Here is a 13,988-nt window from a genome sequence, read left to right as displayed (position 1 = left end):
TTCCATTATGGTCCTGCCATGTAGGGGTGTTCAGGGACAGGGATTCCATGCCTAACTTTGGGCAGAGCTTCTGTTATGAAAACACAACATTTTAAAAACTAAATGCCACAGAAACAATTGCCTCTATCCACATAGTAAACAACAAGGCAGCCATAGCTGAACTGGCATCTCTTCAGGGGGTTAACACCTCTGGGTTTGTGACTTCTGTGTCTGGGTGAGCCTCTGAATGCTGTCAGATGGGAAACTCACAGCCTATTGTGGCCCACAGCACTGTTGGGTGGGGCCCAGATTAAAAGGTAACCAGGAAATATTTAGCAAAATTTAAAAAAACAATACAACAGAACATAGATAATGTTAATGTATGGTTTTCTAAGTTAATGTGAGGCCTACAGGGATCCTTATGTACAGTTCGGTGATCCATGTTTCCATTTAGGTTTGACAGCCTTGGTCTACAGCAGGACTAAGTTATGCTGGGCCAAAGCCCCCACTGTCAGAGGCTGAAGCAGGGATATCTTGGGGGAGAGCCTCCACTTTAGCCAACTTCACTCTTTGGAAAGTTATGTGCCCTGAATTGCTTCATCTGCCCATTCAATAAAAAAAGCTCAGCCAGCAGCACCAAACAGTCTGGGGATGTACAGAGGACCCTCGGAAAGCATCTTCACAGGTCTGCAGAATGAACAGGGGGCTTCTGACAGTCTTCAGAATCCATGGTCTTACTGGAGGAAAGTGATATTCTCTGGTGGTCACATGCAAGTGCGCACACACACACGCACGCACACACACACACACACACACACACACACACACACTCTCACTGTTATATAGACTTGAATTCACCAAAGACATTTCCTCCCCAGACTCACCAGTGTTTCTCAAGCATATCTCTGCTTGCAGTGGGAAGAAAGGCCCTGAAGGAAAAGGGGCCGTAGTTCCCCTCATGTCTCATCCCAAGCCTAGGGCTGCCTGTGACCAGCCTGAGCTGTGGTTTCAGCAATGCACCTCCACAGAGGCGGCCTCTGCTCTCTCCTGGCAGCTGCAGGAAATGGATAAGTTTCCTCGGTGACATTGGGAGGGGGATACAATCTGTTGGCTGGCCCCATTCAGTGTTACGTGAGGCCAGCTCACCTCAAAGACATGACCCCAAAGGCTGATCACCAACTGTTGTTTTCTCTAGGGGACTAATTGGTTGTTATTTAAATAAGGGGGAACAGTTTGAGGCAGGAAGCTCAGTCTGATCTTTCCCCATTTCCTCTCAGTAGCTCAGTCACCGCTAAGTGAGAGGAGCAGGGAATGTAGACAGACCTACAATGTGCCGGGGAGATGATCCATGAGCCTTTGAGGAACACCAGGAGCAGAGTTAAGGAGAGCAGGCCCCTGTGGTGGGAACTCATTTGCAGAAGGAGAAAAACACAGAAAAGATGAAGTTGAGAAAAATGAAATAAATGGCGTCTGGCCACGTATAAACCATTTTAATTTCATAAAGGACACTTATCCCTGTGTAAGAAATACATACAGCATATACATATATGTGGATAAGTTAATGTTAGATTGATTGATTGATTGAATAGCCTTAAAAAATTTAAAGGTCATTTTACATTATAATGTTTTGGTTTCCTGTGTGCTACTGTTTTGAGCAGTTTCTGAGAACTCCCTGTATGTGCACAGCCATCCTTTCCGTAGCCCTTTCTCCCATAAACTCCCACCCTTTGTGCTTATAGACTTAAAGTTCCAGGTATTCTTTGCCTGGTGTCAGATATAAATTGTTCAGTGTTCAAATGAAAAATGTTTTCCTGAACCTTGAACCTGGCACAAGCCAAACTAAAGCCCTATCATTTATTGGCAGTCAGATACATAAGAAGAATGGGTCCCCTAAGCCAGGCTGGATGCCAACTTGCCCCCCAGAAGAGCCTTCCTGTCCTTCAAATCCCAAGTGAAAATGTTGGTGCCCTGCTCTGCAGGCCTCTGAGATACCCTCCTCTTTTCTTCAGTTGTAGAGAAGAGCCAAGGGCATGAGGAGAAGGAACACAAGTGCCTCGTCCTTACTAAGGGGGATGGGGCCTGGATGCAGGCTTAGTACAAGAGATCTTCACCAGAATGTCTCACCATCACCCACCAGCTCATGTGCCGACTGAACCTATCTTGCTCAAAAAAAAAAAACCAAACTCAAAACATCAAACCTCAGTCCCCCTTCTGGTTCCCCTAATTCTGTTCAAAATTTGGGTGACTGATTTTTTTTCCTTCTCCCTCTTCCCTCTGCCAAATCAGTTGTCATGTCCTGTTTTATCTTCAGCTAGAATCTCTTCAGTGTCCGTGCCCTCCTGCCATTTTCACTGCCACCATCTTCGTCATATGCCCTCATTTCTACCCACACAGACTATTGGTGTGTTGCTTCTCACTCCTCCAGTTTGGCTATCATACCCCTTCCTGGTCAGTATTGCCCCTGTACAGGTTCAAGCACATAGCATTCTTTTGCCTATTAGAGTCTTTAATCCCATAGAGAAGGTCCTCTGTAATCTGGTGACACCCAGTTTTTCCAGCTTTCTCTCATCCTACTTCCCTCTACATAGGCTATACTTTGGCTGGACTGGGCTATTCATCATCCCCCACCTCAGTGTCTTTGAATTCCCTTCTCTTCCCCCGCCACCTCCCATTTCCACCTAATGAAATCCTCCTCATCCTCTGAGCCCCCGATCAAATGCCATCTCCCTGAAACTTCTTTAAACCCTTCACTACTCTCACTCCTCCCAATAAAACCCCCTTCACCTCACATCAGGTTTGGTTTATCCCTTTCTCCAGCATGGAAAATTAGTAGTCTCATCACCATGTGGTATATACTTCAGCCTTCTACAGCAGTCAGCTCCATGAGGCAGGGCCCAAGTCTTTTTTCTTTCAGTTTTGTATCCTGTCCTCAATGTTATATATGTAGTGGGTGCTTGATTCATGTTTCTTTAAGGAAAAGCCAGAAACCAGACAATAAGACCTAGATACAAGCTGCCAACCTGTAGCTGTGGGAGACATTTCTACACTGGAAGTTCCTTAGACCAGTAGCTAATGAAACCAAAGATGGGTTGGATTGGTAGCACTGAGAGCCCAGAATTTTCTTGCATCGCCCAGACTTACACTTGTCCCTGCAGTCCTGCCCATCACCCCTCCCACCTCCACACTGTCCTGTGGCTAATACTTGATATCTGACTCTGATGCCTCAAATCTGGAATTACTTCCAGCGAGCACAAATGGCGACCAAAGTCTGAAAAGGGAAAGCTTTGGAGGGAAGATACACAGAGGTTCTCACAAAGATGCAGTAGACCAACTGTCAGTTTGAAATTAATTTCATAGTTTGGAAATATAAAACTAATGAAGTGTATGAGAACATTTGTTAGTACTTGAGGGCTCTGGTTAGCCCAGGTCACCTCAGACTACAGGTCAGGAAGGCTGGACAGTCGATGCAAAACACCTTCTCGTAGAGGAAATGCCTCCGCCACATGGGAGGCAGAGCAGCACGCTTTTCACTAATGATGTAGAATTTTAATTAAATAAATGATTTAACATGTCTGGAACAACTTTGTTAAGATGGCCTCAAGTTTCTGTCTAGAAGCTCCAGCAGGCAGGGTGATATCTTCTTCTGCCCAAACAGTGACATCATCATGGTGATAACTAGCTTTTAAATAGTGATTTAATGCTGAAAAGCCCTTTTGCAGACTTCGTAACAACAGCTGCTGGTTACGTTGTGCCAAGCGCTCTCCAGATCTTATCTCGTTTGATCCTCACAACAACTCTAGGAGGGAAGGGTCATTACCCCCATTTCACAGCCAAAGAAACTGAGGCAAACAGAGGCTAAGTAACTTCCCCAGGGACACACAGCTGGTAAGTGACTGGGACCAGTCTTTGGACTCTCCACTGCACCATGGGGCTGGGGGTCAGAAGTCAGCTTCAGGTTCTGGCTGTTGTAAAAGCTATAGGACCAAGCAGATCATGTCCATCTAAACTGTTCTTTCAAACAGAGAGGACCATTTGAAATGTGAAAAGTGATTACCCCTGCCCATCTCCAGGGTTGTGAGCAGAGTGCTTGGTAAAGTGTAAAACGCTGTGTGAACAGGAGTGCCCCCATTTCCTCTTCCCCTTGTCTCTAATGGCTTAGCCAAGTGTGGGGAAAGCAGAGGCTTTCCATCAGTAATTGTGAATTATGTTGAGTTTTTACAGTAATTATCTTCATCTTACATTTGAAAATACAGCTTTCAAATACACAATCTATTTGTAAGAAACTATTATTAAAAATACAGGTGTTTTTTAATATGATTAGCATTTTTTATGTTCCTAAAAATGTTAATATCTATTTAGAACTAATGTTTTAATGAAGGCAGCTGGGTGGTGCAGCAGACAGACCACCAGACTTGGAGTCAGACAGACCTGGGTTCAGATTCAGCCTCAGTCACTTATTAGATGTGCAATCCTGGGCAAGTCATTTCATCTCTGTCTCAGTCTTCTCAGCTGTAAAATGGGGATAATCACAGCCCCTCCTTCTTGGGGTTGTGGTCAGGATCAAGTGAGATGTCTGTAAAGTGTCCAGCACGTGCTAGGCACCATCCACCCGATAGGTGCAGTTATTGTTTTATGTTTAAAAGTGCTCTTCAAAGCTCAAAACCCTGTACAAGTAGTTACTATTGTTATGTCTCACTGCTTTAGCAGAGGAGAGTGTCTGCCACCTTCCTGCTGGAATTCACAGTGTCCGTAAACAGAAACTTGAGGTCATTTGGACAAAGTTGTTTGAGTCATCTTAAATAATGTATTTATAATTAAAATTCCATATTCTTAGTGAAAAGTGTGCTTCTTTACCTCTTTAGAGGCCAGGCCATTTCTACCACCAGGAGTTATTTCACATTCATCAAGGATTCTATCCTTCCTGTTTTTGCACTGGCCCTCCCATCTAAGCTGGTTTTCACTTTCCCACAGGAATGGTTCGCCTTTCAGAACTCAAATCCACAGCCCAAAACTCCAAGTCCACAAAAGCCGCCGTGACTCTGTCAGACCACCTCATCACTCAGAGAGAACAGGAGGAAGACACCGAGGACCACGGAGACAGCCCAGGAGATCCGAGCGAGGCCGAGGCCTTGATGCCCGAAACCAGGCCCCGGAGACGCAAGCCAGCCAGCTCCAGCGTGAGGGAAGAGGCCGAGGAGAGGTCCAGGGGCAAGAGGCAGAAGGATTTTGATATCCATGAGCAGTTTGAGGCCAGTGACGAGGAGGATGGCAGGAGGAGGACACGGAGCCGGCCCCTGGCCGAGGAGCTGTGGACACAGAATCAGCAGAAGCTTCTGGAACTGGCTCTCCAGCAGTACCCAAAGGGCACGTCGGATCGCTGGGACAAGATTGCCAAGTGTGTGCCAGACAAGTCCAAGGTCAGTTACCAGGGGCGGGGGGGGGGGGGGGGGCGGGAGGAGAAGCTGGTGCTGCAGGACTGAGCCGAGGAAAGCGTAGTTATGGCCAATCCTATCACCTGTCACTTATCTCTTCTATTTAGGGCTAACTACTTACTTCTCTATAAATAGCCCACTCCATTATTGCTCATCTGTCTCTTCTCCGTATCTCTCTATGTGCCTGTTATAGCTCAGTTAATTAGAGCATGATGTTAATGAAGTCAAGGTCACAGGCAAGGTCATCCTCTTGTAACTAATTGCTTTCTGATGGAGAAAACAGTTGAGAAAACTTTACTCTCAATAGCCTCCTGCTTCCCACCCTGTGCACCCCAGACACACACCATGATCAGCCCTCTTGTGAATATATGTCGTTTTTCATGAACACAGGCATCATGAGGAAATGATGCAAGGCAAAGAGTGAGGCATTGGGGGCCTGGGCTCAGATCCCTGCCTTTGTGTCCACGGACAAGTTCTGGGATGTCCCTGGGCTGCCGTTGCCTCATCTGTCAAATGAAGGCATGTACTCGATCAAGGAATCTTAACCTTGGACCCAGGAACTTTTTTAAAATACATATTTGATAGCTGCACTTCCATTTAATTGATTTCCTTTGTAATCCCATGTATTTTGTTTTCTGCATTTAAAATGTTTCTGAAAAGAGGTCCACCAGACTTCTGCCACAGGGGCCCAGGACACAAAACAATCCTTAAGAATCCCTAGTTAGGGAATGAACTAGTTAGAGGATCCTCCCTGCTAAAATCTAACATCAACCCTGCTACAAAACACCTAAAAAAGTCAGATATATTTTCATTTTCTTTGAAAGCACTACATACAAAAATTCTTACAAAATCACAAGGCTTGAATCCAACTCTCAGGATCCCCCCACAGCCCTAACTGGTTCCCTGATGTAAATTAATTGTAGAACACCCTGTGAGAGAAAGTTGGGTCCATGTTTTACTCTATGGCCAGTGCCAGAATTATTATCTTACCTGCAGTTTAGCTTCCGCAGTGCATGACACGGCTTTAGCTGGCAGTCTGCTACTTGCTTCTTACCTGTTCTTCTCATCAGCCAAAATCCATCCATAAATGATTCCCACATGGAGACTGAGAGAAGGAACCCTACGGAAGGCCCTTCCCCTTGTGGGCCAACAGTTCAGATGTGTGGAGCTTTGGGGTGTCATCTTTTGAACTCTGGTCTTTCTTGACACAGAGGGAGTCCCTTGGGTGTTATTTATTGTAATAGCTGCTCTTTACTTGTAGCTATATTCAGAGACCAGACCGAGGCACCCAGAACACTTTCAGATATCAAAAGATATCCATTCTCTGTTCTGTTGGATGTGCTTATCACTTAATAGCCTCTGGGCAAATTGATGTTCATTTAAATTCTTGATTTTTTAATTGAAATTCTGTGTTAGAAAATCTAGCTTGTGGTCATGTACGTGTCTAAGTGCAAAGAACCATGCTTAAAAAAAACCATAACGTTGAGACTGCTGGTTGAGCCAAACCAAGAGACTCAGATTTGCCCAGTCTGGCCCCTTAAGTTTATCAGAAATAAACTATTTTTTCTTATGTCAGCCTGACATCTGTCTGTGACTCACTTATAAGAATAAGTAGACATATTTGCATCTTTGATCAGGTCACACTGATTTAGGCACAGGGAGCCGGTCATCCTAACTTCTGTAGTTAAAGAGACTCAGAAGCCGACTCAGTGTATCTTCTTAAAGCTGGTTTGTTCATTCATTTTCAAGTGTTGGGTATAGAACCAGGCCACTTGAGAGGCTGTTGATTGCCTTCCCCATTGTGCAGACCCTAACGAGTGAAGTCTGGACAGGGAGGAGAGCTCATAGCCAGGCTCAGTATCGAAGCCGCCCTCCTAGTCATCTGTAGGTGGGGAATAGTTACTTTGTCCGTGACACAGAATGTTAGTACTTGGGCAAGGACAGTCCTCAAAAAATTTTTCACACATAAAATTCACATCCCTCATTCAAGAATTTATTTGGCCATGGCTACGTTTTTGTATTAGGTTTTCTTTTTAGTTATAAAGTGTTGGATTCTGAAGAGGCCTTTGGGTATAAAGCTTTATATTGGAAAATACTTATGTAAAACCACAAAACTGGAACTAAGTCAAAGGTTCTAGGGAAGGGAATTGAGCAGTCAGGCATTCCCACTCTGGGGCAGCTACTATATTGACCCAAAATAGATAAAAACCAACTTGGAATTGTGTAGGATCTCCTCTCACCTCTGCTGAGAGTTTTGGGGAAGCCGAGAAGCCTGGTTAACACTCTGATCTTACCAATTCCTGCAGTGGCAGTATTGATATCCAGTGAGGATTATCTGAGGCATAGATGTTAATGAGTGAACATTTTACCTTTTTTTTCCTCTTGAAGAACAAATGGACATTTCCTTTCCCCTCCATCTAGTAAGGAATTGAGGTTTTGAGGTACAATTTTACACAGTGACTGTCTGAGGGAAGCTGCTTTCTGAATCCATCATTTCTAGAGCCCCCATGGGTGGAAAACCATGTAAAGTCCAGAGGAGTTAGATGTAGTCAAAAGATCCCTTATTTCTAGCACTTGATTTGTCAGGGACACTGTGCTGATTATCAGGAGCAGGAAGATTCTAGTTAGCAAGTGGAGACCAACACAGTGCAACCAGGCTGCTTGCTACAAGCGTCAGCAGCACCAAGAGCCCCCACTGCACTCAGGTCTCCTGTAGGAGGATTAGTAGTCGGCAAATTGTGAGGGAAGGAAGCTGGAGCTCTGCCCCAGACCGTCAAATTCTATAGGGTGCTGGCTACACTGTCCCAAGGTCCCCTCTCTCTCCTTCCAGTCATGCCCCATCCAGACCAACAGCTACCAGTCCTCTAGCAGGTAAGAAAGCTTCCTTCCCCCAGGCCACACACCTTTACCTTAGGTGCAGAGATTTATTAGTGTCAATTCTGCATCCCATTTGCTCTGGAGTACAGATTGAGGGCAAATGGGAAATTCTTTGTAATGGATTAGAGCAGGGAGTCAAGGTCTGGAAGAAGATGGAGAAGAGAAGGGAATCCAGTTTTATGTTGACAGTGAAGGTCCATAGGATTTAAAGTTAGAAGGCAGGTTAGGGATCATCTAATCTAACAGCCGCAATTTTACATACAGGAAGCAAACTCAGAGGGCAGTAAGTAGCAGCACCAGTGTGGACTTAAGTCCCAGTCCTGTGACTGCAGCCAAACTCTGATAGCAGCCTGGCAGAATGCTCCATGCCTTTTATAAGTTCTTAATAATGCGAAGTGAGAATAGTAACAAGTTACGGACTTTGACACCCACAAACCATGGTGCTGATGGGCACCTCCATCGTCAGTGAGACACAAAGCAAGCTGTGTATTCTCCCAAAACAGCCGTGTCTATTTGCTTGATTTCATCCATAGCCTGCCGCCCATTGTGAGAATGACTGGCAGGAATTTGGGCACAGTCTTTTCCCTCAGTTATCCTCCTCTGGCTCCTCTTCTTCTTGGCCAGACTTCTAAGAAGAATAATCTGTATTTGCTGCTGCTGCGCTATCTACTCACCCACTCGTCCTTACAATCAGGCATGCATCCTCACTCCTGGTGCACTTTCTCTCCTTCCATGGCTACAGCTATTGGCTCTACACACATAGCTCCCGTGTGTAGGTTTCTGTTTGTCCCTTGTATTCTAGTCTAACTGCCTATGGGATATCTTCCCCCAAACCTCCCACTGGAACCTCAAAAACTGATCTCATCACCTTTTGCCCAGAACATGGTGAACCTCCTCACTTTCCTCGGTGTGTTAAATGCTACCCCCATTCTCCCAGTCACCTAGGTTTGCAACCTTGGACTCACCCTTAACTTCTCCCACATCCAATCAGTTGCCAAGTTCTGTTATTTGTACCTCCTTCCCTCCTTTCCAAATTGGTAACTTTCCCTCTAGCCTAGGACCCTTAATACCGCTGATCTCAACTATTCCAACAGTCCTCTTACTAACCTCCCAGTTGCCAGCTGTAGCCAAATGAATGCACTGCTCAGGCCACATCCCTCCCAGCAAGGGTTCTCCATTGGACTTAGAGTCAGCAGTGATCTTAGATGTCTAGTTCAATGCCCTTATTTTACCGATGAGGAAACTGAGGCACAGAAAACTAAAGAATTGGCCTGAGGACTGCCAGGAGCGACAGCATTGAAGCCCAGTCTTCTGGCTGCACCTTCAGGGTCCTATGCAGTGGACAGAATGTTGGCTCTGCCGTCTGGTGTTGAAGCCTCTCTGCATTCCAGCTTCAGTGCTCCTGTCCAGGCCCCTTTCACACATTCTGTGACAGCCAATTACTTCTTACCTGATTTCTCCTTTCCTTTCCCTGTCACCTGCTCACCTGTCACCCACTCACCTATCACCCATACCTGAAGTGGTCTTAGGTCATATGTTTTCCTGTTGAAATTCTTTTCCTCACTCAAGGCCCCCTTCAGGGATCTTCCAGTCCCTGCTCCTTCTCCTCCTCCTCCTCACTCCACTCTTAGGGATCTTTCTGGATATTTTGCAAATGTGTATTTTATAGTGTTTCTTATCTTATCTTGTTTACTTACTAGGTTGTAAGCTCCTTGAAGGCCCCAGCACCTAACGTGATGCACTGCATATGATAGGTGCTTGATAATTATTTGTCAAATTTGAATTTCCAACTTGACTTACAAAGGGACTGAATTCACGATGTTTGTCTTACTAGAAACTGGATGTGAACTCTTTGAAAGACACCAGGTGTAAGAATCATAGCGGAATGTGAAAGTAAATATTTTCACCTTTTTCCCTACAGGAAGAATGTGTGGCTAGATACAAGCTGCTGGTTGAACTGGTACAAAAGAGAAAACAAGCCAAAAGCTGAGTCTTCTGGAAAGAGTTTTCCTTTCATTTTCCAGAATGAGAGAATATTTTAAATGTCATCTGCAGTGATTTGCATTTTTGTACCTCAGTATTTCTCTACGTCATGTGCCTTAGTAAAAGAAAATACCAATAAATTTTATGCCGTCTTGTTTAAACATTGACTGTGTTAAAGAAGCTAAACTGTATTTTTGCATTTGGAGAACTATTTCTCTAACACTTCATTGTAAAGAGTCAACTGTTTTGGAAAAATTTAGACCAATAGTTTCGTGCTGGTTTAAGATTCTCCGTGTGTGTGTGTGTGTGTGTATGTACACATGCACACGTGTGCAAACATGCATCATGCCAGGGTGAAAAGGAATGTATGTAAACAATAAACCAACGTGTTAAAAATGTGTTTCATAAAAGCCATGGACATCATTGAAACACTTAATGGTTAGTATCTGTTTCAGCCTGTGAGAGAGTTCCTTGATGACTTTATAACAGCCCAGGCCCTTTGGCCATGTGTGGGATAGCATGTGATATCATGATCTACAACTTCAGGACAGAGTTTCCTAGGCTTTGGTAGTAGGAGAGCATAAGTTCTTCAGCAAAAAATTAGATTTCAAGGTCCCGTCAACTGAAATGATGTTACACCACTTTAGTAACTTACCCTCATGGTTCCTGGCCCATTGGGTTATACTTATTGGGCATTTGTTAGACTTACACATGGATGGTCTCTCGGCATTGTGTCCCATTAGTCTTTCCCCAGTGTTTTTCTCTTCATCCCATTCTCAGAATGCTGACCTGCTCTGCCAGCACCCTCCTCCCGACACACACAATTCTGCTGCTCTCTGATGAATGACTAGGTTGTTGACTGGCATGGTTTTGCTCCACCAACCTCCTGGATGTCCTCTACGGCAGAGGAAATGTGCTGAGCAAGGCTAAGCCCATTCAGTTAAAAAAGAGCCTAGACAGTCAGCTGCCAAGACCTAGCCCCACCCAGAGGCAGGAAGTCCAAGCCCAACTGGGCAGTGTGGCCCTGTGCACAGTGCACTCCACACATCAGTTGAAGAGACTGGTAATGGGGCAAAGGCAAATGAAAAGAGCAGTGTCTTTATACATCCAACCGGTTATCTGCTTCTTTTATCTGGTAGGTATTTTAACTGGAGGCAAGGTCGTAGACTTATAGGAACAATAGCAGAGATCAATACCCTCAAATTTCAAATGAGAAAACTCGGACCCAGAGACATGAAGCAACTTCCCCTAAAGAAAGTAGTGAAGCCATTTAGTGCCCACGATCATTCCACTCCAGGGCAGATCGCTCTCAAGTGACTTCACAAAACGTAGAAGTAGAAGTCAAGGTCGTTATCCAGAACAAAGGTCAAACTAGGATGTTTTCGTTTTTTCAGAAGAAAAGTTGCAGGTTCTCGTTCCTAGAAGAGAATGAACATTACCTCGATCTGTCTGTTTGCACCTGGCCAGAAGGAGAGGCCTTCCCTTTATTCCTTGCTTCTCAGACCCCCGGCTCTTAAGCACGATGACTAATCCCAAAAACAACCTCCATTCCTATGTGACAGCTCAATTTTTAGGGCAGTTTTTTAATCATTTTAATTACTTCCCTCACCAAAATGCCGACTCTTTCCCTTTTTCTTTTCATAATTCTGGGCCACTGGAAAGGTTTGGTTAAAAATCCTTGCAATTCCCAAAGACCAAAACCTTTCCTCAGAAGAGAATGAGCCTGTTCCGTTCACAGTGGCAAATGCTGCTGAAAGGCAGCGCCCGTCAATTCTCAGTGATATGGAGAATCTGCCCAGAGGGTTAGAACTGCGGTGTGTCATCCTTGGCGGTGTTCTTTTTCATCTGGGTTGGGATCTTTGCACCTGCTCTTCTAAATGTTTTGTTATTAAAAATTCAAATGTGCTCATCTGTGGACCACTGACCTAATTCTTCTGTGGAATTCTGATGTTGGGCTCACTTCCAATATGCATTTTTGATCTCATCGCAGTCTCCCTATGTTTGGCAAACATCCTGACCTACTACATGTTTCAGCTAGAAATACTTAAACAGTGGTCTCTTCTCCATAACTCATACCTTTTCATAGTCTGTCCTCCAAAGGAAAGTGAAAGAAAGAAGTTTCCTTTTGCAAATGTTTGGGGAACATCAAAGTCTGCGTCTTCCCCTAAAGTCCTGACATCTGAGACACACAGTAAGAATTTAATAAATGCTTTTTCACTCATAAGTCAAAAAAGCTTTTGAAAAACTATAAACTGCTCCCATCACTAGCTGTTTTCGGGGTGGTTTCATCCCACTAAGAAACTTTTCCTAAAGCTAATTTTGGAAAAATTTCCCTAGATTCCTCATCAGATAGTCTCTAGGAAAGGCTTCTTAACTTAGAGGGAACCAGCAAACAGGCTTCATACACAGGAGAGGCTGGGGACTCCTGGGGGCATCTGAGATGCCCTAAGAGAAAGGCTAAGAGTTAGTTACATTTTTGTTTCTTTGGTGTGTCAAAGGGTCTAGAGTTAGAAGGCATTATTAAGATCTTTCTAACTGTTCTATCTCCCGTTCCTTTTCCCTTCCATGGAACACTGGAACAGTTCATGACCCTTCCCCCCCAGCCCCCAAGGAAGGCTGGTAATACTCAGCTCTAAGTGGCGTGAGAGTGAGGAGTTCTGTCAACCAAGTATCTGTGGTTCTTTCCTTTTCTATCTGACTGGATTTTGCAGATGATCCTTCCTCTGTGAGATTGTTCACCCTTTCCTCCGCAGTCCCATAGTCATTATCAAGAAATAGAAGTGACGTAAATTTAAGATTCCTTATATGAGCCTACAAAACAGCAGCACTGAATTGGATTATTTAGTCTGTCAAACTCAGAGGTCTCTAATGAATAGTTCTACCTAGTCCTCGTGGATGAGAAAGACAGACAGTTGTACTTCAAGCAGCAGGAGATCATCTTATGGAGAAAAGCTCCCAAGAAGCTGAGGAAACCAAGAACACACTTTCACCAGCGTCTTGAGCCTCTGGAGTCGCAGGTGTGAAGGCAGGAGAAAGGCGCGAGGGAGGGGAGGCTCTCAGGCTCCCATGGTTGCAGCCTGTGCAGGACAAGGCCGAAGGCCCCTCTCTCTGGCCACGCTCACCTACTTTGTGGCACTACTAACCCATCTCAAAGGTGTGCATCCAGTTGAAAACAAAGCGCTCCCTCTGAAATGCTGGAACTTTCTCAAGCTGCTTTTTTTTTTTTTTAAACTTCATTCTTTGGTGAGATCATATGCACTCAGATACGCATTAGCTTAAATGTTAAAAATTTCCATGTGTGTAAAAAAAATAGTCCTAATGCACAACAAGCTTTCTGAATTGGGGGGGTTGAAAAACAAAGGCTTCAGATCCATAGCTTCCCTTGTTTAAAGCCAGTTTGCAGAATTGGTGGCAGCTAAAGCGTCCATCTGATCATGTGAACATCAGTGAATGCCTGAAGTCCCACCAAACATCCCACTTCCTCTCTCCATTGTCTGCAGTGTGGTTACTACAAGGAGCATTGGCCTGGGCATCAGTTGTCCTCTGTCCTAGTCCTAGGCCATCACTTCTAGCTACGTGACAATAATCTTACCTACCACTTAGGAGCACTTATTACCAGATGCTGTGTACTAAGTGCTTTGCAGTTATATCATTTGATCCTCAGTCACAACAACTCTGGGGGAAATAGCTATTTTTGATCCCCATTTTACAGATGAG

The 13,988-nt window shown here is 44.7% G+C and overlaps 1 protein-coding gene across 1 annotated transcript in view; it reads left to right on the top strand.

Annotated features, from left to right (window-relative positions):
- DNAJC1 (DnaJ heat shock protein family (Hsp40) member C1) overlaps positions 1–10,432 on the top strand; it is a 258,434-nt gene extending 248,002 nt beyond the window's left edge. Inside the window, exons 11-12 of the mRNA XM_072651691.1 lie at positions 4,951–5,396; positions 10,210–10,432. Coding sequence (XP_072507792.1) covers positions 4,951–5,396; positions 10,210–10,278 — 515 coding nt within the window. The 3' untranslated portion in view covers positions 10,279–10,432. The remainder of the gene's footprint in view (positions 1–4,950; positions 5,397–10,209) is intronic.
- Positions 10,433–13,988: the final 3,556 nt, after the last annotated feature.

Source organism: Notamacropus eugenii, chromosome 3 (assembly GCF_028372415.1).
Source record: "Notamacropus eugenii isolate mMacEug1 chromosome 3, mMacEug1.pri_v2, whole genome shotgun sequence".
NCBI lineage: Eukaryota > Metazoa > Chordata > Mammalia > Diprotodontia > Macropodidae > Notamacropus > Notamacropus eugenii.
The sequence above is the reverse complement of the archived record's forward strand: the minus strand, read 5'-3'. Positions and strand labels throughout refer to the sequence as shown.